Source organism: Oryza glaberrima, chromosome 1 (genome assembly GCF_000147395.1).
Source record: "Oryza glaberrima chromosome 1, OglaRS2, whole genome shotgun sequence".
NCBI classification, from domain to species: domain Eukaryota; kingdom Viridiplantae; phylum Streptophyta; class Magnoliopsida; order Poales; family Poaceae; genus Oryza; species Oryza glaberrima.
Window position 1 is genome coordinate 8498621 of NC_068326.1, and position 27900 is coordinate 8526520.

The 27900-nt window shown below is 41.4% G+C and overlaps 4 protein-coding genes across 4 annotated transcripts; 2 read left to right on the forward strand and 2 right to left on the reverse strand.

Annotated features, from left to right (window-relative positions):
- The first annotated feature begins 1011 nt into the window (after positions 1–1011).
- LOC127760872 (rhomboid-like protein 20) lies at positions 1012–6115 on the forward strand. The gene is made up of 8 exons (XM_052285196.1): positions 1012–1344; positions 1474–1574; positions 2496–2636; positions 3133–3199; positions 3909–4063; positions 4157–4258; positions 4894–5013; positions 5560–6115. Exons 1-8 carry the CDS (start codon positions 1320–1322, stop codon positions 5725–5727), a joined length of 879 nt encoding a protein of 292 aa, XP_052141156.1. The 5' UTR covers positions 1012–1319; the 3' UTR covers positions 5728–6115.
- A 723-nt stretch (positions 6116–6838) lies between these two features.
- LOC127759809 (Holliday junction resolvase MOC1, chloroplastic-like) lies at positions 6839–10333 on the forward strand. The gene is made up of 6 exons (XM_052284035.1): positions 6839–7286; positions 7375–7480; positions 7702–7754; positions 8127–8258; positions 9071–9143; positions 9897–10333. Exons 1-6 carry the CDS (start codon positions 6861–6863, stop codon positions 9974–9976), a joined length of 870 nt encoding a protein of 289 aa, XP_052139995.1. The 5' UTR covers positions 6839–6860; the 3' UTR covers positions 9977–10333.
- A 152-nt stretch (positions 10334–10485) lies between these two features.
- LOC127759808 (uncharacterized) lies at positions 10486–14740 on the reverse strand. Its single transcript, XM_052284034.1, has 8 exons — positions 14312–14740; positions 13930–14107; positions 13606–13785; positions 12715–12795; positions 12468–12631; positions 11814–11950; positions 11221–11336; positions 10486–10969 (listed from the first exon to the last, which is right to left on the reverse strand). Exons 1-8 carry the CDS (start codon positions 14578–14580, stop codon positions 10715–10717), a joined length of 1380 nt encoding a protein of 459 aa, XP_052139994.1. The 5' UTR covers positions 14581–14740; the 3' UTR covers positions 10486–10714.
- A 950-nt stretch (positions 14741–15690) lies between these two features.
- LOC127760513 (rab escort protein 1-like) lies at positions 15691–20902 on the reverse strand. The gene is made up of 10 exons (XM_052284789.1): positions 19994–20902; positions 19785–19907; positions 19507–19606; positions 18940–18978; positions 18376–18592; positions 18197–18272; positions 17836–18034; positions 17646–17726; positions 17177–17285; positions 15691–16166 (listed from the first exon to the last, which is right to left on the reverse strand). The coding sequence occupies exons 1-9, from the start codon at positions 20713–20715 to the stop codon at positions 17193–17195; spliced, it is 1650 nt and encodes a 549-aa protein (XP_052140749.1). The 5' UTR covers positions 20716–20902; the 3' UTR covers positions 15691–16166; positions 17177–17192.
- Positions 20903–27900: the final 6998 nt, after the last annotated feature.

Genomic DNA, 27900 nt, shown 5'->3' on the forward strand with positions numbered 1-27900 from the left:
AGTTTTAGAGTGTTGGATGGACTTTCAATTGGCGGGGGGGGGGGGGGGGGGTTTCCTTGCCAAAATAAACAATAACAAATTTTAACTTTACCAAAATTTGATAAGATAACAATTTAAATACTTCCTCCGTTTTATATTATAAGACTTTCTAGTATTGCCTACATTTATATAGATGTTAATGAATCTAGACATATATATATATGCGTAGATTCATTAACATCTATATGAATGTGGGCAATGCTAGAAAGTCTTATAACCTGAAACAGAGGTAGTAGTACCCAAAATAGCCTCTACAAAGATTTGATAGTTCTAAAATTTTCTTCGATATAAATAAAGTAACAAACCAGATACAATTCACACACCTTAACCTACTTTTTTTTACACGATTCGCACATCTTAACCTTAGCTACGTTATTAAAATTTGGCATTACGGTTGACTTAATAGAGGGGCTATTCATATTGATGTTAACCATATCATTTTCTAGTAAAATTACCAAAGATGTGCATATATTTAGTTTTTTTTCCAAACTTTAGTAAATACGTAAGAAATCCTGCCAAAATTTTTGGTAATATTGAGTAATATTTTGGCTACAATCTGCCCCGCCCCAGAAATCAAATTAAGGGCTGTTTTGGATTGCTACCAAAACTTAGCCCTACCAATATTTTGGTAGTTTAAATAGTACATGTGCTTGTTTTGATTGAGACCAATTTATTGGTAATGCCCATGCTAGATTTGGCATCAATTTAGAACAATCTTCACTAGAATTCATGTGCTGGCTTTATATTTGCAGCAAACCAAATACAATCTTGCCTAAAAAAAAAATTGGTAGTACCAAAATTTACCTAAGTTTTTTTTTAAAAAATTGGTATGATAACCATCCAAATAGGCCCTAAGAAAGCCTTCTCAAGTTTGTGTAGGGAACTGATGCGAAGAGAGCAAACTTGTGTGATTTCTAGAAAGCTCCACACGGAGGTCGGAGGAGGAGGAGAGTCCAAAGCCGAGTTCCAGCCAACCACCCCCCCTCCACCGTCAACGACTCTTCGTCTCTTCCGCCTCATAAAACACGCCACGCCTCATCTGACTCTTCCCCCTTCCTCCCTCCCGAGCTCCGCCCGCCCGCCCGCCGCCGCCGCCGTCGAGTTCGCCGCACCTCTCGCACGGCCCCCACTCTGCGCTTCCTTCCTCGTCGGACCGCCCGCGACCGCGAGCCTGCCTCCCGTCCAAGTTGACGGGAACCCTCGCCGCGGAAGACCGCGGAGAGGTGGGGGGCCGCGTCCCGACCCCGGCGGTGGTCGATCGGTTCCGGACGAGAGGAGCGATGCAGGGCGGCGTGTCCGGATTCCGTAAGCGCCGCCTCCTTCCCCCCACTCAGATTTCGCCGGAATCGAGACCGGAATTCCGCCCCGTTTACTCCGTGCCTGACCGCCTCCCCGGCGTTTGTTTGTTTGTTTTTTCGCTTTGGTTGGTTGCAGAGAACGCGCCGGTGACGCGGGCCGTCGTCCTCGCCAGCGGCCTCCTCTTCGTCGTCTTCAGCGCCCAGCGCCGCGCCCGCGCCCTCGTCCTCTCCCACCAGGTCATCCTCTCTCCCTCCCTGGATAGCCGGGCGCCGAATCTCGATTGGTTTTTCAGGCAGCTGTTCCGTGGTTAGGTCACGAGCGTTGTGTTGTGTTGCTTTGATTAAGTGCCTGATTCATGGGTTACTAATTGATTAAGATTCATGAATGCACGATCGCTGAATCATAGGTTTTGATGTGCCTGATTACTTTGTTTTTAATAGTCTATGGTGTTGGCGAATCAGTGGGTGAAATTTGCTAGTGGAATGTTGTTCCAAGGTGATGTTAGATTGCAGCTTTTGGTCCGTTCTGGAAATTTGAGGAGTGCTCAGTAGCTGGTGCTTATTGATGGACTGTATCTGTGGGAAGACATGGATTGAACTGTTAGGGGTGTGCGGTCACGCAGTGCGTCTCTGGGCAAATAGAACAGAAGCAAAATGTGTACATCAACTTAGGATTCAGTTAGTCTGGGAAATATCTGTACACAACCCGAAAAGAAGAAAAAGAACCATCTTCAGACCAACTAGCACATATAGATGTTTCATCACCGTTGTAATTGAATATATCATATGTTCTTTTTGGACAGTAGACTACGAGTTAAAGTTTTACTTATCATATAAACTTACATGGAAACTAATCATGTTAATAATGAGTAGGACATGATTTTATGTTGATAAGTTGGAAACATGACATTCTTATATATGTTTAACCATGTGTGTACCTTATAGTTATAATGATAGTTAACTCCCGATAGTAGCTCCGAAACAGTATTTCTCATGTGCCTGTTAGCTTGCACTGCTGCAGCACCGTTAAATTATTCTTGTTATTATCTGTACTTCACCTTCTGCTTCTTTAATGCAAAACTTAAGGTGGGCTGCATCCGTGGTATGACGGATCTTTTGTAATTTGTATGTGTAAAGCAATCATTTTTGTTATTTCAGGGGATTGTCAAAAACTTCCGTCTATGGAAGTTGTTTGCATCTGGGTTTGCCTTTCAGTCAACACCGGAGCTATTGTTTGGAGTCTACCTGCTCTATTACTTCCGTGTTTTCGAGAGGCAGATAGGCTCTAACAAATACTCGGTAAGTGCCTCAGTTTTGTACTTCTCTCTGCTGTGAAATGAATTGATAAACAACAGTAATAGTATGGTAGAAAGAGTGAGATCAATTCTTTTCTGGGAAATGGAGATTGATAAACAACTTACATTATATGGTAGAACTAGAAGCAGGAGTATATTGCATCTGAACCTGTACAGTGGAACTCGAGAACTTTACCGTCTAGTACCTTGAACTTTAAAGTTGCTCTTAGCTGCTTCATATAACGCACTGTAAATTTATATGCCGCAGACTTTAGTGAAATGCTTCTGAAGTGTAAAAACCTAATGTGCAATTGGAAATACTCTATCAAGTCATGAGCCTAAGTGTGGAATCAACTCAGTTTTAGGGCCATATATAATGCATGAAGGAATAAACAGTATATTTAGTTTGTTTTAACTTCCATTGTAAGAAGAAATAGTTGTTCAAACAAATTTGCTAGTAAGAGATCATGATATAATTGCTTTTTAATTGTATTTTGCAGGTTTTTAGTTTATTCACTATCTCAGTATCATTGCTTCTTGAGATCCTATCTTTGGTTCTCCTGAAAGGTATGACAATGAGACAAATTTCTGACTAGCATTGTCTGGTAAATTTTAAGAAAAGAACATACTTTTAAATTCCTTTTCCTTGAGTAGTTATGAATGATGCTTACATACTAACATTGTTTTCATTTTCCTGCTTTCTGCAACTGTTATAATTTGGATGTTCTGGAAACTGATTGGCTGTTGTCTAGATAAGAAAATGTCAAGGTATACATCTTAAAAAACAATATAGTTGAGAACCTAGCTGAGTAGTTTGTAGGCTGAATTGTGATAAATATCAGCACCCAACCAATGAACTAGCAAGCAATGCATCATTTGGTGCAACTTGCAAGCAAATACAAATTTATTGATTCAATATGTTATGAATTCAAGTCAGGTAGTTGCTATCTAGAGAGATTCATTATATGTGACATACTAGATCCAGTTTTTCCAAGACATTGTTTCTGGCCATATTATGCTATAGGGCTCTTGATTTATTGTTCTTCACCATTTTATAGTGGTCTTTCGAGACATTAAGCTCCATGCTGATGTTAGTTTCCTTCCCTCTTTTTCACGATTATTTTTCATGAGCTTAGCTGTTGAATTATGAGCATTATTTTCTCTGAGTTTTTGAAATTTATTGAGAGTGCAGTTTTTGTCATAATTTTGTGGCAAATGTTGACTTTTTTATTTGTCATTATTGAGCTTCTTTTGATATTCTTATTTATTTTTGCAGACACCAACTACCTCAGCACTCTTGCATGTGGACCTTATGGCCTTATATTTGCCTCATTCATTCCATTCTTTCTTGACATTCCTGTCACATCACGATTTCGTATTTTTGGTGTTAACTTCAGTGATAAATCATTCATATACCTAGCTGGCCTGCAGGTTAGTTTTTTTTTTTTTTGACAGAAATGGATACTTATCTGTAATTTACGCTTAAGTATTTCATTGCCACAACTTCCCTGTTACTCTTGGCAGCTGCTTTTATCTTCTGGGAAGCGTTCTCTTATTCCTGGTATTTGTGGTCTGATTGCTGGTTCTCTCTATCGTCTGAACGTGCTTGGCATCCGCAGGATGAAGGTAAGTTCTCCCTTATTCATACTATATTAATTTTTCTTGTTATGTCAGTACCACTAAAATTATATTCTGTTGTTTTTCTGTTAGTTGCCTGGTTACTTGGAATAATATTTAATTCCATATACTAGAACTATTGTAGTCACAAGTCATGAGTCATGGCATCAGAAGTTATTTTTTAATAAAATCTCACTGTGTGCAATATGATATGGAATCAACTGGACCAAGTAATATCAGGCTGGAGCTAGTCATTACCTGCTCCACCTACAGTTGTTAAATATCAGATAATCATTTCGAAGAAAAGAACAGCACGGACCGCCTGTATGGTCCATGTTGACATACATATGGCTGCAGGCAGAATTAAGTGAAAGTACATCTAGTCAGATCTTTTTTGCTATTGCATTTTGTTGTTTATTCCTGGTTTCCCCTTTTTTGTTGGATATTTGCTAGCTTGGTTTTGAGTAGTACGATCTGGTGTCTGTTCTTTTCAAGTTTATTGTTTTGGGGTGGGGGTTGGGGGTGGGTGGGGCAGGAGAGCTTTTATTTATTATTATATTTCCTTGTCTTTAGAGTTTGACCAAAGGCTCAAAACATGCCTATTTTTCTGTCTGCAGTTCTAACTATTTATGCTCGTTGTACAGATGCCACAGGTTATTGCATCATTTTTCGCAAGAATTTTCGCACCTTCTTCGGGAGGTTCATCTAGGCCCTCCAGGAGTCTGGTCGGAAACATGAGTTCTCATACAAGCCGTGCTGTGCAGGTTAGTTTTTGATAAGCTAAGTTTGGGTTTTGATTTATGTGTATGTTGATCCTTTGATAAATAAATCTTTTCATCTGGATTCTTAGCTGGTGAGTAATTGGTCATATACTTAGCTGCCATGTATGCATGTTTCAATGATTCAACTGGACAATTATGATTGTTTTGTGATGTCTTCCATCATATGTGATGAAGATCCATTGTAACTGAAGTGAACATAGATAGATCAAATACTCATGCATATATGTAATCATCAACAAGATTAAGATGACTCCAGTTACTAGCACAAAATTGTTGTTCCTTGGTTTTGGTCCACAATGTTCTTAAAGTTCATACTTAAGTTACAGGTCTCATCTTGATGGGTTTTGATGTTTCATATCTGTTACTGTTATTCAATTATTTTTCTACTGATACAAGCATAGCCCATTAATTTTTATAGTTTCTAACATACAAGGCACGAAACCTTTATCATCTCTGAGTTCCTAAGCATTGCCTGAAAGAAAACCAATGACTATATGCTTACATCTTGATTCTGTCTATTTGATATAGAACAATCAGCCATCTGGATTCGCTCCTGTCGTGGAGCCCCCAGAATCTTCGATCGCTATGCTTGTTTCGATGGGCTTTGATGGAAATGCTGCAAGACAGGCGCTAATGCGAGCCAGAAATGACATCAACACGGCCACGAACATCCTCCTTGAAGCGCAGACTCGTTGAGCTAACTTAATGCGACTTCCCTGGAAACATTGCGGGCAGAATTGGTGATATTTCTAAGATGAGGCAACATGCTGAGGTCCATTAGGCAGCAGATTGGCGACGAAATGGTGCGCTGCTAATTTTATTCACTTGCCACTGGTACCATGATTTGATGAGAAGTTCCACTCGGCTCTTGCTAGCTGTCAGGCGTCAGCTTAGGAAGTCAGCAAACATGTGCCGTAGTTAACGGGTTATCTATGTCAATATTTAAATTTCTCTCACCTTACAGATGATGTATAATTCCAAATTCAGCTTGTAGGATAGATGATATATAAACATTGGAATCATAGTGTAAAATTCTTTAGAAATTTGTGCCTCGTGATCAGTTCTAGCATCGATTCATGGATAAGTACTCTAATCATGTTTCGGCCAGGAAAACTGAAACCGGATAAAATTGAACAAAAATAACTAAATTTTTGTTCAAAAATTTTATGCTTGGTTTGGGTTACTGGGTGCTAACCGTTTGCATCTGGCGGTAAAGAAAACCTTGTTCCTGCTTAGTTTCTTCATTTTTATGATTTTATCCAATGCCATTTTTCATTACGTGAAGGACGCCTATGTACCATGACACGCTCCAATAGACGGAGACTAACAATAATATCGAGAGAACATAAAAATATCGATAAATTCATACGAAAAGTGTATCGACAAGAGATAAAAGCTAGTGGTTAATCATTAACATTACTAAATTTCTATTAAAAACACATGTACCATCTCTTTTCTAAATAAAAATGACATTGTTTCTGTCTCAAGTGACAAATGCGTTCTTGGATTTATGTACCCTACACCAGCACTACATTTGTCATGCGCAATTTCATTTTTCACTACATCAAATACACAAAATCACTTCAACTAAACCTCCGAAGAGGATGTGACATTGAAACTTTTTTTATTTTTCTTTTTAAAGAGAAATGCCTAATTCGACACACACAAAAAAACTTATACAATTAAGAAAAAACCAAGAAAAACGAAGCAAAATAAACGAGAGGAGATTCGTGAGCAAGCAAGCAGGCATCACGCACGCCTGCGTCCTCCTCTGACGCCTTATCCCCCCCAAAACCCCTCCTCCCTCATTTCGAGTTAATTAATTAATTATGGCAGCGGCCGCCGCCGCCGCCACCGCCGCCGCCGCCGCCCTCCCCGCCGGCAGCCAGGACCACATGAACGCGCTCCGCTCCACCGCACTCCGCCGCTCCACCCTGCACTGGGACGCCGCCGCGGCCTTCTTCGCCCCGCCCTTCCGCTCCCGAAGCTGCCGCCGCCGCCGCGTGCCTGCTCCTGCCGCCGCCGCCGAGACGAGGCCCACCAGGTCCCCCTCTAGGGCTAGGGCCAGGGCGCGGGCGAAGCTACTGGCGGACGCCGATACGAGGGACCCCTGGCTGGCCTCCCTCTCGCTGCTCCCGGTCGACGACGGCGAGGCCGCCGCCGCCGCCGCCGCGGCCTCCACCGGCTGGGCGATTGGGGTGGATCCCGATACGGGCGGCGCAATCGCCGTCCTCTCGCCCGACGGGTCCTCGCAGGTATGGCTGGGTTTCTTTGCTCCGATGGAACTCGCGCATTCTGTGTGTACAACTTGTGTGCTTGAGCAAAGGCGTTCATGTCTTGCAGGTGTTTGATAACCCGTTCGTGCACATAGTGGTCTCGGAGTTCATCCGGAAGCGCTTGGACACCAAATCCATCATCGAGCTGCTCCGTGGCCTCGATGCGCCTCCTGGTATGAACAGATGGGTGCAACTTGTACTGCTTACTGCATTCTTTTGTGGGTGGTGCTGGTTTGCTTCGTGTTGTGTTCAGCAATCAGCACAAGGGACATGGCCATTATGATTACTCATTATGGTCATTCATAGTTATCACATTCTTCTTTTAGATATGCGCTATGTGAAGAACTACATTGTTTCTAATCATGATATCATTGTTTGTTTCGCTCTCTTGCAGGAACTACGGCATATATTGAGAAGTCAAGCCCATTTCCAACTGATGGAAAGCTGGTATTTTCTTTTCCTTCCTTCCATTTAGCCATTTTGTAGAAGTCCTTGTGTCAACAGTTTCAGACTAATGTCCCCTGCATTGATTATTGGAGAATGTATGCAATTGGATAGCAGTGCTCTCCTATGTCTTTTTATTGACGATGTATGCATGATTGCAATGGTGGAAAACAATAGAACTAATTTTTGTGACAGTTTGAGATATCATGTTCCTGAGGATGTTTCTCACATAATCTGAAGTTTAGAGTTACACTAAAACAATGAATTCCAATTTGAAATTATTCATAACTTGAATAATCACACCATGTGGTGCAATGTGAATTTCAGCAATAAATTTCTGTTCTGTTGGTGATTTTTTTTTGGGGGGTCATATAGGGATGGTGGAGTACAGGTTTTTCGTATGGCCTGTGGATTGCTGCTCTAGTTGCATCTGGTTTTTCAGTTGTTCCAGTTGCATCACAGACCTGGAAGGCTTATTTTGGGCTAACACGAAGCGGATCACCTAAGGTTTGTTACTCTTGTCATATGGAAGTATGCAACATAAAGTTGTTTTATGACTCTTTGTTTCTACAATCTCTAGTAGAGTTGTTTGTTAACCTGGAGATATTGGAGAGATTTTGCAGAATATATAACAAGCCATCCAAATTAGTTAAACGAAGGTGTCAACTAAAATGAACACACTGTACAACATGAACATAATGAGGCCAAAATGTGCGTGGGAGCTGGCTTAGGGTTGAAGTACATTATAGGTTGGGTATAATGGACTATTGGAGTTTAACAAGATGGGATGGGATTGAGGTCTCACTTCATTACCAGGGCTATGAAGATAACATGTGTCTGTCTGTATTCTTGTTTCTATATGGCGGGCCTGCAGTTTTTTTTTTCTCGAAAACGCAGGAGAGCTGCATTTCATTTCATTAAGGGGAAGAAAAAACAATACAAAAACACACCACAAAGAAAAAACAAAGTAGAGGTGCCCGGGCCTGGAGTTTTTGTTGCTTATTTTTGTCTGTAGTGTAAATAAGGGAAGTCCTATAGAGTTGTTGGTAGTGCAGTAGTGTGGTCACAAATTAGGCATTCAATTCACAGTTTCACGCTTCATTTCCGGGAGAGCACTGAAATACTTCCTATATACAAAGTTCATGAATTAAATATCTGAAAAATATTACCTTCATATCTCAAGATCTCTGTTGTTAGCTTTTGATCTTGTCCTAACATGATTTCAATGTCAATAACTCAATATGGTTAGTGTTGAAGTAGAATATCAACTCATTGCTGTTCTATAGCCCTCTTATGGTTGTCTTTATGATCTATAACAGGACGATAGCAGGCAAGCTGCTTCAATCTTGTTCCCGGACAAGGCCCTGTCCCTGAATAGGAAGAAACATCATGGTACATACTGTGAAACTTTTACTGCCTATGTCACGCAGTTTTGGCCTTGAGCATACCTGCTAATATAAATGATTTTTTCACTGCAACAAGATCATTTTCTGTTCATTATATCTTATTTTTAGCGAATAGTTCATTATCTCGCCATGTTTTTGTTTCTGCTAGTTCATCTGAACATTTGAAGTAAACTTGACTGATACACATGAATAAACAAGCGAAATACTCCCTCCGTCCCAAAAAAAGGCAAACCCTGGTTTTCGTGTCCAACGTTTGACCGTCCGTCTTATTCGAAAAAATTATGAAAAAAAATTAAAAAGACAAGTCACGCATAAAATATTAATCATGTTTTATCATCTAACAACAATGAAAATACGAATTATAAAAAAATTTCATATAAGACGGACAGTCAAAATTGGACACGGAAACCCAGGGTTTGCCTTTTTTTGGGACGGAGGGAGTATGTCCAAGACAATACAAAGAACCATTGTCTGTCTTTCCAGGTGCGCATCAAATCAAAATCAAACGACCCCTGATATGCTTCACATTCACAGTGTGCACTGTGCATATTTGCTACTAGTATTGTCCATTGAATCTGTAGGTTGTATATGTGTTAAAATTCACGACCTACATGGATGAGTTAAATAAGTTTTTTATGTAACATAGTTAGCTTCAATCCATTTAATTCAAGCGTTCCATGAGAATAGATGACACATGTTCCTTCTATAGCTCAATAATGTTTTTTTTACACTCATGCAGGGCGAGCAGAGGCCCTTTTGTTAGCGGCCTACGGAAAAGGTCTTGTGCTGCCATCAGGGGAGTTCAGCAAAACATTATGACAATCCGACTTTTATAGGGAGGCTTGACTGACTGATCATTTTGAGTGGACTGGTGCAAACATTTTGGTATTTCCTCATGGGCGCCATCAAGTATATAATTGAAGTAAGCCCGGAGGGTGAGTGCACTAGTCCGTTCAATTTTCAGGAACACATTAGCAGTGTACCATTGTGTTTAACAAGCTACTGTAAATGATATTATTGCTGTTTGAACGTTTGATTTGAAGTTGGAAATGAACCGATGATTCTTTTTTTTTTTTTTGGGTGAGCGAGATTGTAGCATTCGTTCTAAACTTTTAATTATAAGGTGTCTTTTTGTTAAATGGGCTCAAAGCTACTATCCTCTTCATCCATTTCATTCTAGTTATGTCATCGTCGATTATTCCATACAAATATACCACCCGTTCCTTCTCTTCTTAAATGTGCAGCTGTTCAAATGCAATATTGAGCAACCCGCTTCTGGCTCTATACACACATTGAGTTTCATGAACCAACGGAAACATCAGCTTAAGTTCTTCAGGAAAAGCTGACCATATATATCAATCAACAATCCCATCAGTCCATTTATTTCTGGCAAAATTGATCTTACATCACCCAACGATCCCGATTTTAGTTTTCTAGCACCGACAAATCCCAGGTCACTTGAATAGCATGGAACCAATTTCGCCTTTATTTATCGTATACATTTGTATGTCTGAAACGCATCCTCCGAAAGACTGCATCAGTGAATGTTAGTGAACCTCACAGTTTGGATGCGTTGGCAGTAGCAACCTTGCTTCCCAAAGCGATAGCTGCCTTGGACCCAGACTGGCGCCCCAGATGGTTGCAGATGAACTCGCCGGCGGCCATCACCTTGCCCAGGTCGACATTGGTGCTGATCCCCAGCCCGTTCAGCATGTACACCACGTCCTCCGTCGCCACATTGCCCGATGCACCTTTCGCGTATGGGCACCCTCCGAGGCCCGCTACGGAGGAGTCCACAACGCTCACACCCATCTGATTCAAAGGCAAATGCAGTAATCGTTGGTAAGAAAGCTTGCAGCATTTTCCAGTAGAACAAAATGGAATAAATATCCTGGCCACTGCACTCGGAGGTGAGACAATAAAAAGAGAGAGCAGAGGACATGATCAATTACATATGATTCTTTTTTTTTTGGTGGGGAAATTACATATGATTCTTTGTTGTTACAAGTTCACAACCATTTGGCTCTGTGTGATGATTTGTTTAGTATCTGGTGGATGATTACCTGGAGAGAGATGAGGATATTTGAAAGCGATTGGCCGTAGGTATCGTGGAAATGGACAGCAAGCTTCTCCTTTGGAACAACGGACATAACAGCCTCAAGCATTGGAACAACGGTGCCTGGATAGATGGAGGAAGTAAACTGTTTAAAACCTGGCTAGTAATGGGATCATGAAGCTGGAGAAGGGTAATAAACCAAAGCTAGTAGACAAAAACTTAAACTTCTATGTGTATAAAAGGGCAAGAGGCTACTGGCATTCACATGAATTACATGGTTCGCGATGGTGTTTTTCCTTTTATGTGATGTTTTCTTGTTTTCTGGTAAGTATTAATAAGAACAGGAATTTTTTTTATCATGATGCACTGAAAAACAAATATCCTGTTAATAACTATACATACAATCTCCTAAAGAAAAACTACACACAATCTCCAGAAGATTGTAGCGGTGAGCTGTTTAGCGCAAAACTGCCCCCCGCAGCAAGAAATATTTTTTGTTTAACAAATGTAATGAACTAAGGCCTTGCAGCAGTTGAATGAAGCTATAGATAATATAGCGCACAAAAAACAGGAGATGGAAAATAGGTAATATGAAATCACCTGGGGTACCAACGCCTATTGTATCACCAAGTGAAACCTCGTAGCAGCCCATGTCATAAAGCTCTTTGGCCACATGAGCTACATTTGACGGTGGCACATATCCTTCTACTGGGCATCCAACCACACAAGAAACATACCTATATTCTTGTCAAGTAAAGGAACTAGATATCAACATGTTGCACCAAGAACCAGTACAAAATGAAGAGAATGTTAAGTTCAGTAACTGATTATGCTCACATATCTCTTCTAAGTTCTAACCAAATGGTAGTTCTATAAATCAGATTTGCCCACACCATTATGCCAAACCATGTATGTGAAGACTTTCCAGTTTATCTTTGTGTCAGCATCTACTACCAATTTATGCAATGAGCGACTATTAACACACACTATTTTGTATAAGCTATTTATACAAGTCTACCCTGGAATAAAACTCTGGTAAACTGAACTACCATCCAGAGAAAGATAAATCATACACTAGACTAGCTAGTGAGCTGATGCCAGAGGCAACACGTAGACTGGTTGGTTATTCAACAGAATAAATCAAATCCAGATTACTTTACTTGCTCATTACTATTTCATACAAATACACCCGATATTTGCAAATGTAGAAATTAAACTTGATGCAACATCAGGCTACTGTGTGACATAACTCACCCTCGCATGGGGATTTTTAGCTCTTTTGCTGCAAGAGCAACATCTTTATAGCGAGCAAGGCTCTCTTTAATGGTACAGTTTATGTTTGACTTGGAAAATGCTTCAGAAGCTGACGCAAATACTGCAACTTCTTTTGCACCTGCTGCAACAGCTGCCTCAAATCCCTGATTACCAACGAACAGAATAAATGTGAAACGAGGTAAACAGACATATGTACTCAAAAGTTATCTGAATCAAATTATATTACCTTAAGGTTTGGTGTCAATACAGGAAGGCTTACACCTTCAATATTCCGGACTACATCCATCACATCCTTAGCATCAGCTAGCTACAATTAGAAACAAGAAATTATTGAGAAACTCAATGGTAAAGATGTGATGGGTAAATAAACCAATGAACAAACAGGATAAAAAATAGATTATAATAAAATAATGGTCAAGTACATAAAGCAGCAAGCAAGTAATATACATTTTTTTGTTAGATAATGGAAGTAATATACATACAAAACCATAAAATCTGGAAACAATGGATGGACAATGATTCAAGTTCAGCAAAGTATTATTGAGATACTCCTACATTTTTCAATTTTTCTTCTCACTCCAATACTCCATTACAAGTTAACTGGAACTTGGTGCGGTGAAATAATTTGCTCAGGTCAATGATAAGTATGCCACAAGCCACAAGCATATGCTTATTTCTAGATTATACTTGTTCGTGTGCCATGTTTGCTACATCTCATCTATTTTATTTAGTTACTTGAAAAGTACACGTGTCCTCTATAATAAGGACATTTCTTTGGCTTTTAATAAGAGAAGCAACAATTTAATATTTTGGAAGAAACATGACATTGGCTATTATAATGCAAGAAGCAATTGCATCATTGGGAATAAGAGGATCATGTTAACGATCGATAACCACATGTAATGGCTGTTCCATAACATACAGTGCTCTGTATTTGTAACAGAGCTAGCACCAAACTTTTCTTAAAATTATCAAGTAGAAAAATCCTTCCAAAAAATCATGGAAGTCAAATAAATATTATAGAAAAAAATGGGTGGATGGTGATCTTTAAAATATCAAACCGTATATGTGTAAGAAGCAAGTATCTAATGCATGCTAATTGCTAAACCAAAATTACCTGTGGTACCCATTTTGGAGAGACAAAACTAGTTGCCTCAACAACCGATAATCCAGAGGTTGCCAGTCTCTGTATGAGTTCAATCTTTACATGTGTTGGAACTATGTTCTTCTCATTCTGTAGCCCATCTCGTGGCCCAACTTCCACAATTTTCACACTTCTTGGAAGGTCATGTATAATCTGGAAACATGTTGCCTCCAGTCAATAAATTCAGAAGGAAATAATTCTTCTATAACAAAAATGGCAGCAATTTTCCTTTAATAAAGCTAAAGGCTGAACATATCAAGCTCTGTCATAGAAGCTCATTAACATATGGCTGCCCACCTTGTTACCAATTCCTATACTCTGTTGGCCAGAAGAAGATGAAAAATATCTGTAGTTCTGCGGATTCAGTGAAGCACCATTTGCATATGTAAAATGACGTTTCTCCCCCAAAACTAACTTGAACCGATGCGGCATTAGCTGTCTTTGGTATATCTGTCTTGTGCAAGGATTCTCTTCCCTACCGCAAACACGAAATTTAGCTCAAGCCAACAGATTACAAAAGAATAGGGCAATTTTGAATCTACAATTTCATTATCATTTTTTGGGGCAAACATTTTACTAAAGATTTACTAAATGCGTAAACCTATTCAGTGATCCAGATAAGGTGCAAGCGCTTGAGCACAAGAGAATCAGAAGATTCAGAACGCCGAGGCAGACTCACGCGGGATTGTCCGACGAAGAAGAGCACGGCAGCGGCAGCGGTCGCGGCGCACCGGCCGCGCCACACCCAGTCTCGGCGAGCCCGAGCCCCGCACCGGGCCGCGCGTCGCCGCCACTGGGGTGACCCGGCGACCTTTCTTGGGCTGGCATCCCAGAGCTCGGCAGTAGGTACCTCGCCGCCGCCGCCGCCGATGAAGAAGAAGAAAGGGCGCGCGGCGAGGCGGGGGAAGACGGCGACGCGAGCCTCGACCAGAGCTTTGACGCCAGCATAGCCACGGTAGGGGGTCAGCGCGGCATCCCCCGACCGGAGGGAGAAGCTTCTAGAAGGTTCCGCGCGTCGGAGGAAGGAGACGAGACGAGGCGAGAAGCGAGACTGATCGGTTGCGTCTGGACACTGCGCGCTTCTCTTCTCTTCTCTCTCTCTCTCGCGATTACGTGGAATCTAAATCTAAATCAATCTTTAAACTCATATAAAATTCAAATACTAGTTGAGTTGATGAGATAATATATTTATCCATTGTATTAGTAAAGTGTACAAGAGACGAAAACCAACTATAATTCCTTATTTTGACTAAAAGAAAACTTGTTGGAAACGCTCTCGCGTGCATAATCGTACACGAATAATTTGAACCCCTCTAGCAAAATACTTCAATCCATGCATACGTGATACGTGTAAGTAATGTTATTTGGGCATGGTTTGTTTTCAAAAGAGTTGGTTTTCACATATTTGAGAATTAAGGCAAGATAGTTCAAAGAAGACAGAATGTAAGAACCAACACAGAATTACATCAACTTTTCTTTTTCAGGAAGACTAAATGGTTATCGAATGATTTTTTGATAGCTAAATCATTTATGTTTCAATATATCCAGAACCGTTGTTTTATACGTTGTAGTAAAATGTTTCACAAAGTGATTTGATTATGTATCAGCCTTTTAAAAGATTAAAATATTTTCGATCTACTTGGTGAAACAGCGTCCGATTAGCTTCAAAATCTGCATGATGGAAACCTAAAAAAATCATGAGAATCTCATATAGACGTTTCCTAGATATACTCGGATTTGTTTCATATTTCAATATATTTAGAACCGTTGTTTCATACGTTGTACCAAAATGTTTCATGATGTGATTTAATTGTGTTTCGGCTTTTTTAAAAGACTGAAACATTTTCAATCTACTTGGTGAAACACTGCATGATAGAAGCCTAAAAAATCATGCGAATCCCATATAGACAAGCCCCCCCCCCCCCCCCCCCTTTTTTTTTTTGCCAAAATTCATTGCAGTGCCTCGTTCTCTCCCAAACAAACAAATGCGGATCAGGATTCTCTGTAGGTTTGTTGCAGTCATTGCAACAGAAAATTGACCGCGCAGATCGATAAGGATGCATGTAATGCAACTCCCTCTCGGAGGGACCTCATTTGATATCCATTTCTGTCGTTCGCTTGTACAATGATTCAGGCAGCCCACCAAAAATACACAGATTTAGCATAGAACTCAGCAGTATCCTTCCTATGTAGTACAGTACTCCTATGTGCCAACAAATTCAGCATAGAATTCAGAGAACCATATGGATGTAGTAATCACACTAAGCGGTTCATGTGGTATGATGTTCTCCAAATGTCAAAATGCCAAGGACATCTGCATCGCTCTCTCTTGAGTGTTTTACCAGTATCATAATATGTCGTACCAATGATGGAACAATGTAGGCATCTGCAATCTAGTCAAAGAGAAACCTGGCAAATCTCACCAACGTAAAGGGCTCCCCCTTGCTGCAATATTTCTTACCGTGACTTTGGGGAACACTGTAATATGGAACAGATATCTTCAACGATAACCCTGTCATGTAGAATACAAAGCCCTGCCAAAAATAACAAGAACATCTATTCAGCACAAGCAAACATCTGTTACCAACAAAAAGATCACTGTAAAATATATGCAGCCTGGTTTTTCTTTATCTCAGACTTTTCTAAAGGACAGCCGTGTGAACCAGTATAGTATAGTATGCAAGCCAATTAATGAGAGAACACGATAGGCCTATGGCACAAGAATATCACAAGAAAGAGTGTGCTTTACTTTATTATCTATTTGCTATCGTCACCATCATTAGTCTTTTGCATTATAAGATTTCAAAATAATACTAATAAAAAGACTGAGGCCCAAGCCAGGGTTCAAGGCAGGAGTTCGCACCACTAGTAGCTGGAATTACCTATCACTAGTAAGGATGTACTGTATATGGCATCTATGTGGACAAAGGAAAAAAAATACAACTAAAGTTCCAAAAGCAGGATGAATCAAACATGTACGACATTTAATAAAACCAGAAAGTCAAACCTCAAGTACCTAATAATATGATCTTTTAAAAGAATATATGCATTCTATTTATTGATATATATTTAGCCGCCCAAACTTTCTTATTTGTAATGGTCATTTTGTCCTGGAATTGTAATTAATAAAATCAAAAAGCAGCAGATGAAATCAAAGTATCAAAGGTTCTGTTGGTAGTGCTGTAATGTTGAAATAGCTATGCGTCTCCTGGCATTTTGTTCAAAAATCTTCATAGCTTTCTTGGTATTTATCTTGTCCATCACACGTTAATATTAATCAATTAACCGGTGGTAAGGAGAAAATTGTACCAAAAAATTTCCTTGGCACAAACTCATAGTTGATTACAGGGTTTATATGTAACAGTATTTATAATTAAATTGCACAAAGTTTCACTTGCAAAGGTTTTGATATGTTTCGTACTTTCATATGCAATAAGGTACTATGAGTACTGCAACTCATGTGCAAAGAATGTTTTATTTTCAATTCCAATACTAATGAATTAAACATGTGTAAACAGTGTAAGCTCCACATGAAAATATTTACCTTTGCAAGTTTGGATTTACTCTGCAGAATCAGAGTCGTTATCAGAAGCATATTTGGGAGCTGAATTTCTAGGCAGGAACTCTTCATTAGGACAAATATCAGTGAACAGCTGCAAAAAGAACAATGCAACATCAGGTACGAACAGATGCATGTTGTTGTCCATAGTAAAGAACACAGGTGCATGTTGTTTTTCATATGGTTTAGGGTAATAATTGAAATGAACAGTCAACCTCTAAAGTTATCTCAAACACAGTTTAGCTTATGAAAGATTAATGATTCTGCACCAGGGCTGCACAGATGCATATGTTACTCCATCTAAGTTTTTTTTTTTTTAATGTAACCTAGAAATAAATCTTCCCATTTTGGCAGGAAGCCAGGAACAGTTTCATAACATCCACGATTAACCAAACTCTCTGGCTTAGTTTCTGATGTGGTTAGTACTTAGTACAAAATTGAGAAGAAAGCGTACCATTTTTGTTGATTCAAGTATACTCCTGTAGTCCATATTTTCATCAGGTATGGGGCATGACAATGCAGTACCAGATGTTCCCTGACAAAATAAAAAATAAGTTATATAAGGTATAAAACTATAAATATGCACATCTGAACAGCAAATGTTTTTAACAATGTTGAAACTACCATGAATGAAATATACGCACCTGTATAATCTCTTGTACATACACACAGCTCCAGAGTAGGGTTGGCTTCACACTCTCCTTATTTTCTTCACTGTTTTTCTCCAAATGATCTTCCAAATCATTAGAAACCTTAGTTGAGAAAAGAGCATCTATTGCTTTGCTGATGCATTTCTTTCCAGTGAAGGCATCAGTACAGGGAGTAGAGAGATATGCCATGAACCTGCAAGTGAGATTAGCTTGTAAGGGTCCAAGCGAAGTGCTCACCAACATTATACAGTATTAGTTTTAAATGAGTGGTTCCTTGGCGATCGTAGTAAAAATACCCTAACATTGCAATGTTAATAATAGGACAAATAACTTACATCCTTGAAAAAAAACTTACATTCCAGGAGGGCATACTGCTAAATTGCTGCTCAACTGAAGCACCCGAACAGCAGTAATTTGCTCCTCTTCTAGTGCTAAAATGAAGGAAACAGATGATGTCAAAGAAGAGAAGCAAAATATCACCTTCAGGTGCACCAAGATCTAATCAGAGACACAGGGAGAAATGGCTGTGCTTACACTTTGGGGGGAAAACAACCAGAACATTTGATGAATCTTGTCTCACAGAGCTGCTGATTATGCATATTCCCCTAGCAACTTTTCTTGGCAAATTTGATACTGGTGCATCACTTGGCATATCCAAGGAAGGAATTTCATATGATGGATCGAGTATCAACTGTTGGCACAAAATATCCTGACCAGATGCCAATCTGATACCTACATAACGCTTTTTTTCCTGGTCAAGAAAGTGATGGTTATGGATGATATTCATGAAGAACTAATTGTATGATCGGTAGTGCAATTGTACAAGTGAAGCATGCAGCATGCCCATGGGTAAAGTGGGCAAGGAAAATCATCAGTGATTTGTGAGGTTGGTGAATTAGTGAATGATAATTGATTGAGCAGCTGAAAGTCTAACACGTTTGCGAAAAGCCCAACACATTTGAACATAGAAGCAAAAACTAACAATGATAAAGATACATAAGAGAAGCAAGATATCAGAATGGATCTGTGGTACAATTGACTAGGTCAGACACAAATAGTGGCACGAATACATCAGGTATGGAGATTAAATTGATGTACCTCATCAACAAGAAGTGCTGTGGCTGGCATTCGCAATACCTGAATGATGAGAAGAAATGGGAAGGTAAGTATCAAAACGTCATATAAGTCAACAGGGTATAGGATAGTTAGCCAAGTTTTCAGAAAAATTGTGCAAGTCATTCAGTGAAGAAGCTAAAACATTGGCCTAGCACATTATCATAATAAAATAGTTAGGTGCAATCAGATTGCGAGACATTATACATAATATAGGGGTATAGGGCTACAAAATTACTCCTCCCTTCTTTTTTATTTGTAGTTTAAGACAATAACACAGTCTCCAATGTACATGTTTGACCATTACACTAATTGTATATTAATAAAAAATATAACTACATGAAATTATTTTTCATGGCAGACCTGTTAGTGTTATTTTCACATATCAAATCCTGATATTTTTACATATATTAGTGAGCTAAAATTTCAAGGTTTGACTGCACAAGTTCCAAAATGTCATCTATTTGAGAATGGTGGAGGTATCAAATGAATAACAAACCAAATCCACATGATAAATTCAAAGCCAGATTTACTTCAAGAATATCATCTTACATATAGGGCACCTTTAACAGCAGCACAGCGGCAGAAAGCTTGAGGCAGCTCACCATGCCCATACATAGGATAAATGAAAGCCCCCTCTGCATTAGCAAACCTGTTAAAATTGAAATAAACAGATATAAAATGTTAGGGACACAGCCAGAAACTTATCTTAAGACCCCACTCATAGACTATATGTCTCTTCAAGGCTATATGAATGTGGATTGCTCAATTCATAAAAGAAATGTCTCTCCAAAGTATACACAAGAAAAAGGTTCAAGCAGCTAAGTGACCTCCCAATAGATGAGGAGTAAAGAGCAATTGTCTTGACTCCCTCTCTCGTTGTTAACAACCTCTCACAAGACTCCACACCATCCTGATCATAATCCGCCATGGCAATTGCATACAAGACAACCCTGAAAACAAGGCACATAAAGCTAATCTTAGACACCAATGCTAAAAATAGAGTACACTAAAACCAGCTTCAGGCTGGCCTCCTTACGCTCTCATCTTGGGCGAAAGATTCTGCCTCTTGAGGAATTCGACGAAGGGGAGGTCCAGGTCCTCATCGGGCAGCCTACCAGAGGCCTCGCCTTCCCCCGCCGCGGCGGCGCCGGCCGGCGCGGCAATGTGGGCCTGCACAAGCTTGAAGAACCTGAAGAGTAGGTTCTTCTCCCTGAGCTGGAGGGTGGTGTCCTTGAAGATGGCCTGTCTCGAGTCCGGCACCGGGTAGAGATCGCCGTCCCAGTAGAGGAGGGTTCCCCCCTCCACGCTCTTGAACTCCACATGGTGGCTTCCCCCTGACCTGAGGAGGAGGTCGACGGCCTCGTCGGCGCAGTAGAGCAGCCTGGGGCCCACCAGGTCGGCGGTGAAGCGCCTGGACGGCTCGGGCACCGCCCCCGAGGTCTCCACCTCCGAGTACGGGCTGCGGCGGCGGAGATCGACGGCGGCGGCGGAGGAGGGGGAAGGGGAGGGGGCGGGGTCGTCGGAGGGGGAGGGGGAGAGGAAGGAGGGGAGGGAAGGGAGAGGGAGGGAGGAGAAGAGGGAGCCGTAGAAAGGGTTGGGGTCGACGTGGAGGACCGTCTTCCCGGCGGCGGCGCAGGCGGCGGCGAGGACGGACTCCGGGAGGCCGGTGCCGCAGAGGACCACGTCGAACGAGGTGGGGTCGATGCTGGGGTAGTCCTGCGCGGGGAATCCGCCGCCGGTGGCGGGCGCGTCCGCCATGATCGCCGGAAAAAGCCGCTCGGATCAGTCGTAAAGCGGCTCGAGCAGCACGCCGCGGCAACCGCACGCCGCCGTCACACGCGGCTGGAACTGTGGATCCCCTCCGCAATTTTCTCCTCCTGCGCAGGCCGCCGACGGCAGTGCAGCGTGGAAGCGCTGCACAGAGAGAGAGAGGAGAGAAGCGTTGAGCTGCGGTTTGGGCCTTCCGGAGAGAGTGAGTTACGGCCCACACAGCCTGCACATAACTAGGCAGGCCAGTGCGTTGCATCTTGGAGATTTTTTTTATTTTTATTTTTTTATTAAAATATTTACAAAACTAATTTTGTGTTTCAAAATTTTACAAAATTAGTCGCCCGCCGCCCTTTGGGAAAAATCGCCCTCCCAAAGGGCGATTTTTGTGACGTGGCAGACAGCCGTTAGCTCATTCCTAACGGCCGGCTATGCGCCTACCATTTTGCAGGCGGCCCCCTTGCCGCCCTTAGGAAGGGCAGTTTAACACTGTGCGGGGGGCCGCCTGCAAAATTCCAGACCCTTTCGCAGGCGGCCCCATTACCGCCCTTAGGGAGGGCGATTATGTACTGTGTTGGGGGCCGCCAGCTTTAAGGGCAACCCCCAGGCGTTTAGCTCCGTTCATTTAGAAAATTTAGTAAATCATCACTTTAAAATTGTGAAATAAGAAAAACATTATTAGAATTGAATGGTACGTTGTTTTGGCGGTTTCTAGCCCAACAAGGGGTGTTTTTATATCGAAATATTTAATTGTGACTTTAAAAACTACGTAAATCATCGTTTAGAAATGGAAGGAGGAATAGTTTCAAATTATTCATTACATAAATCTAACTATTTTGCACTTAAAATTTTACGAAATAGGTATTTTACATGAACCTGATTTTTTAGCACTTAAAATTAGGTAAAGTATCGTTTTGAAATGAACAAAGTACGATGAGGGGGTTTGTTACCTATAAATTGTAAGTTACGTATAATTCTCGCGTATGTTGAATCATGTACACAATTGAAGGTGGAAGTTATAAAAATATAAGCAGATACTTATAAATTATAAGGATACAACGTATCGTGGCGTCAAAGAAACTTTGGAATTCAGAACGATACAATCACATTAATTTATAATTCGTGACGCATACAACAACACACACCATAATAATGAAACATTATAATAGCAAGATAGCATGGATAAAAGATACAAATTTGTCGGTCCTGACAAATCAAGCTTGAACTTATCTACCGACTCCTTCCGCGTCGTTCAACATGTATTGCATTTTTGATGCTCCTTCTCTCACTGGTACTCTATTTGTGTTTCAGACTCAGTTATCTTTTGGCCATCATATGTTAGATTGACATTGTCGATCCATAAAGTGAATGCGCACCTCCTTGGATTGCCCTAAGAAACAAACATAATTAGTTAGTTAGGATAGTAATAATAAGCAGATGCTAGTTAAATTTGTAATTTGTTATACGTACAACGAAATCGTCGTCTTCTTTGGGGGCAAACAAAGTATCTCCTGCCAATTATTTATTCTGCAAACGAGGTAGCCACCTAGCAGCGATCTTTACAACCACACTTTGGACGCTCCGACCATTTAGGTAAACCTAATGGATTGTTCCTCCAGTCTAAGCTTGCAATTTGTACCTGACGTTCGTACTCCATCCATCCCTGAATGAATTGCATGGTCGTCTCAGGTTGCGTTATCGTTTGACCAATGGAAGTAACTCTGACCGTATCGATCCATTGTACGAATTGACATTTCTTAACCTCCTCCTATTTGAAAAATTGTGTAAATAGAGGTAAGTGCATGAAAGTAGTGATTAGTGGTACCAAAAAAAGGATACTTACGACGAAATCGTCGTCGTCAATGTTAGGACACACGAAGCATCTTTGTCCTCGAGTTCGTTGTCTTACAGACCTTATCACCTGACAATGGTCACCACAACGACACTCTGGACGTTCCCGCCATGTGGGGAGTCCCAGGGGATTTACCTGCCATTCTAAAGCTTCCGCAACAATTTGACATTCATGCTCATCCTTCGCCTGAGGTAGTCCGATCCTGATTCACTACGTGCATATGGACGTGTTCCGTCGTTTTGTGGGTTCTCCGTATCTACCCACTCAATGTAGTTGCACAATGTACGGTATGTCTGCGTAGAAATCGGTTAGCGTTTTATGTGTTCAGTATAGTTAATTGAACTTGTAACGAATAAATCATACCTGATCAAGGTTTGCGCATTGGAAGAATCTCCTGCCCCAAGTTTCTACCATGAGGCTTGACTTAAGTATGCATCGATCCCCACAAGTGCATAACGGCCAGTCATACCATGGTGGAAACCAACCGGCGAAAGGATCGCTTCACCAGTTGAGACGCTCAAGAAATGGAGCTTCCATTCTCTCTAGATGTGTGGGAATATGAAAGATGATATGAAGAGCTTGTATTCGGCCTGTCTATTATATAGGGCCGCAACTAGTGCTATAACTGGACTTAATGAGAGTTCATCTGGCCTACACCACCCCTATGTCATTTCCCTCATCTTCCCCCGATGGTTCAACAAAATCCCCCACATGGCTTGGACACTCGACATCTTCGGTTTCCATTGCAATATCTCTATCATTTTCATGCACCGACACAAAAATAACCAGGGGCCATGACCTTTCAAAAGCCATCTCCAAATACCGTTCCAAGCAACAGTGCTATGCATCGGCATGAGTTCCCAAAAATAACCTTCCATTGCACGACTCACTACAACAGATACTGACATTGTGTGGACTTCTGAGTCTATTCTAAATCCTCGCATCAACCAATTATAAATTGACTAAAATGATCTCTCGGCAGATCTATCGATGCCCTTCGATGTCATTAAAAAAATCTGACAGATCAACACCATCAGGACCAAATCTAAGGTTGCCTTCACTGTGAACTATATGAAACTCCCCCATTCATCAATACATGCTATGCCCTAAGTTAAAGATCCTACAAATAAGTTGTCTGTCCTATGTCTCAAATTCTAAAATAGGGTGTGTGTGCTACAGATATACTAAAATATATGGTAAAAAAACTAAAATGCAGCAAAAAAAAAATGGAAACACATTTCAAAGGAATGTATCGCTTGTGATGGAGTCAGCAAACCAGCAAGGCTTCGCCGCTCCCCTTCTCCTCCCCCCTCACCCCTCTCTCTTTCTCTTTTTTTTTTGGATTTTGAGTGAATATAATGAAAATTCTGAGAGGGGGAAGGGGTTTTATACTGGGAAGGGGAAAAAATCGCCCTCCCTAAGGGTGGCAAGGGGGCCGCCTGCAAAATTCCATGCCGCCTCGCCGCCCTTTTCCAGGTGGCCCCCCGCACAGTAGTAAATCGCCCTTTGGAAGAGCGGCAAGGGGGCCGCCTGCAAAAAAGCCAGGCCGCCCTCGCCGCCCTTTTGCATGCGGCCCCCCGCACGGTGTTAAATCGCCCTTCCTAAGGGCGGCAAGGGGGCCACCTGCAAAATGGCAGGCCCCCTATAGCCGGCCGTTAGGAATGAGCTATCGGTCGTCTGCCATGTCACGAAAATCGAAATCGCCCTCCCAGAGGGCAGCGGGCGACTAGTTTTGTAAAATTTTAAAACACAAAATTAGTTTTGTAAATATTTTAATAAAAAAATTAGAAATAAAAAAATCGCATCTTGTAATAACAAGTTCACTTATGCATCAAGTTCGAATTGCATTCCCAAACCATGTATTAACTTAACTTGTAAAACCGATACAAATATAGTCCCAAAACAGTATAGTAAGCGGTAAGATTTTCGTGGCACGCTTTTAAAACGGTTAAATGGTGTGTTTCGTGCGAAAACTTTCTATATAAAAGTTGGTCTAGAATATCATATTAATCTATTTTTTAAGTTTGTAATAATTAAAACTCAATCAATCATATGTTAATACTATTTTGTTTTGTGTTAAAAAATTTTAATCTTCATCTTTAGAAGAAAAGAACACAACATTTGTTAATGACTCACGGGTGCACTGAAGTGCAACGAAATTGCCACATAGGGGTTGGGGATGCGTCGCCGCCGCTTCGGTCTTTTTTTCTCGGTGAGTGGTGGACATCACAGTCTCAAGGCGAGGCAGCCGGGCTGAGTTGCATCCTAACAGGCTTGCGCGTGCGTTCGACGGGCTCTGTGAGACTCTGACTGTGGCGAGTGCACGGGGCTGCCGTACCCGAGCAGGCGCATCATGCGGCGATGCTTCGTGCCAACAGTGAGCTGCCTTGAGCCCTTGATCGATAGGTTTCTAGAACTAGACATTTAGGGTTAATTGTGTTTTTACTCTATTTTAAAGTATAACAACCAATTTAAACATGATGTTTTAAGTCCGCTCATTTAGCTTTTTTAATAAAAAATTAGATCTGACCTATTTCATGAAACCAGTATAAAAATATCATTTATGCCCTTCATTCGAAAGACGAAGAATAGATAGGTACAGTGGAAAAAAAATTCAGAGGACACATAAATATAGTGAAACAAAAGTTAAAAGTCAGATAGATTTCCAATAGAACAAAAATTATAACCCATATCACTTCAATTGTTATGTTCAACTAGAAAATCTCAGAACACAAATTAAATCCTAAATCCACTTGAACTGATCTCTTGAGAAAAAAATCTGAACAGAGAGGATAGAGATTAAAGGTAGTGTTCTTTTCTCTTGAAGATGAAGATGGAGATGAAGATTAAGTTTTTTACGCAAAACGATGTGGTATTAACATATGATTGATTGAGTTTTAATTATTACAAGCTTGAAAAAAATAGAATAATATGATATTTTAGAGTAACTTTTATATCGAAAGTTTTCACAGGAAACATACCGTTTATTAGTTTAAAAAACGTATTAAAAAATCTTAATCATCATCCAATTCTTGTTAGAGAACAAAATCGTAGAGCCTACGGTACAGCCGCTGAAACCGGCGGCCACCGAGTAGGCTGCCTGCGCCTACAAACGTCAGTACGTCACCGCCCACGCGCACAACTGCTCCTGCCTGCTGCAGCTCCCTTCACGCCGGCCGCCGCGAGTCCCTGCCCCGGCCTCCGTCCCTCCCAGGTCCATATGTGCGACGGCGTGCGCGACTCTCCGCGCTCCACCGCTCCCTGCCAGCGCTGCAGCTTGCTCCACGCCGGCCGTCGCCAGCCTCCGTCCACCGCAGGTCCATGCGCGGCGGTGCAACCCTCCGTGCCGGCCTCGACTAGCTGCCCTGCCGCCAAGATGAGACAGGGTCGAGACGGCGTCGGCCTCACGGCCTGGATAAGGTTTTGGCCAACATAAATGTGTACTCAGGGCAATATGGTGAAATGAAACTCTAATGGTGTAGGGAAAATAGGGTTAGATGGTACCTTTGATTTTAAAAAGCGAGGTTAAATAAGCAAACTTAAAAATATAGAGTCAGATTAGTAGTTACACTTCAAAATATGGTCAAATAAACAACTCAGATGAACCATGGTGCTGTCGTGTTGATCCGCTGTTAAATTTTTGTATGTATAAGCCATTTTGATATTTTTTTTCCTTGAGTGATTGCCATCTTGCTCGCTGCTTGTCTGCTCCATCTGTTCTTGTTGGTGGATCCCTCCTCATGGATTGTAGACTGAATCAGCAGCCGCGACGACTAGAAACCTTGCAACACCGACAAGCCGGAGTAGAGGTTTGATGACGACACCAATATCAGGTTTCGCCTTGACCGGAGCGACAACTTCTACTTCATCAGCGGCGTGCCAGGAGCCCGGGACATTGCAAAACCGGCCAGATGACGACGGTTCACGTCATGGTAGACCACAGCGCCAAGGACGACAAAAGTGGCAGGGATTCCCTGGATGCTACGCCATTGCTTGGCGACAACAACGGCGGGTCTTTCCGCACACCAAGGCTCGGTTCCTCATCGGGATCGGTGGCGACGCCTGCTTGCCGTCTCTCTATCACATGGTGCGATGGTTGCGATCACCGCGTCGCGAGGGTTGCTATGCTGGCATCGCTGCCACCAGCTATCTCCTCTCCACTGCTCTTCTTCCTACCAACCGTCACCCGCCACCGTCTCTCTTGTCCGTCACACATCCTAGAAAGAGATGAGGAAAGAGAGGAGAGAGGGGAAAAGGAGAAAAAGAAGGGTCCACATATTTTTTTACTTTTTACTTTTATCTTTGGTGTCACATTAGCGCCATGTCAGCTAAAACAACTTACAATATGGCAGTACCAGTTTTATAAGTTGGGGGACACGTTATACCGGGTATTTACGGTTTGAGGATGCAATTCAAACTTGAAGTGAGGTAGCTTCGTTGCATCTTTGGGCTTGGTTTCTAGGCCAGGTTCTTCCCTTCCATGCCCGCATAGGTGCCGAGCAAGATTTTGGTAAGTCTCATTTTTACAGCAAATCAAACATCACTATGGCTGTATTACCAAAACTTAGGACAATTTGAAGGTCGCGTTTGGTGTCATTTTACCTATAACCTTGGTAGCAGTATTTTGTTGTTTTTGGAGGTGGTGATAAAGTTGTGGATACATGAGTATATTCATCCAGGATATATATCTTAATGTACATAAATATTATACACAATGGGGTGTGTTTTTAATAGGTTTTTAGTGAAACTAAAAATGACTAAGAATTGGTATCAGTCTCTTTTTACAATGGACATGTATACGCTATGCAAAATTGTCACCTTTTGTGGTAACAAATTAAATATTTAAAAATGTCAATTTTGTTACCAGAACGGAATTGAAGGGATACAGGCGAATGGTTTTATTGAGTTCAGTTTTATCTATCTAAGTTTTTTTTTTATGGTGGGTTGATTTTCTCGTGAAAACAATGTTGTTTGAATGAGGGTTGTTTTTTAGGCAGTGTAGTTTTATTACATAGCGGGGGAGGAGGAAGACGACAACTCTTTTACACTGGCAGAGACAAACCTATCGAATGGTAGAGCGGATAGATTAGGACTCTCCCGCGTATCTCTGCTCGGCAGCTGACACCTGACCTTTCCTAAGAACGATAGGGACCACTTGCCTAGGAGTGCGTTGGACCGAACACGTGTCAAAGCCTTGGACAAGTGCCAACCTAGGATTTCCCATTGGGGAGAATCGCCACGTGGCTGATTCTGACTGTCGTACGACACTAAGTCTGTTCGTTAGTTGGGGTTGGGAACACATCCCCTTCGCACGGAAAACGAAG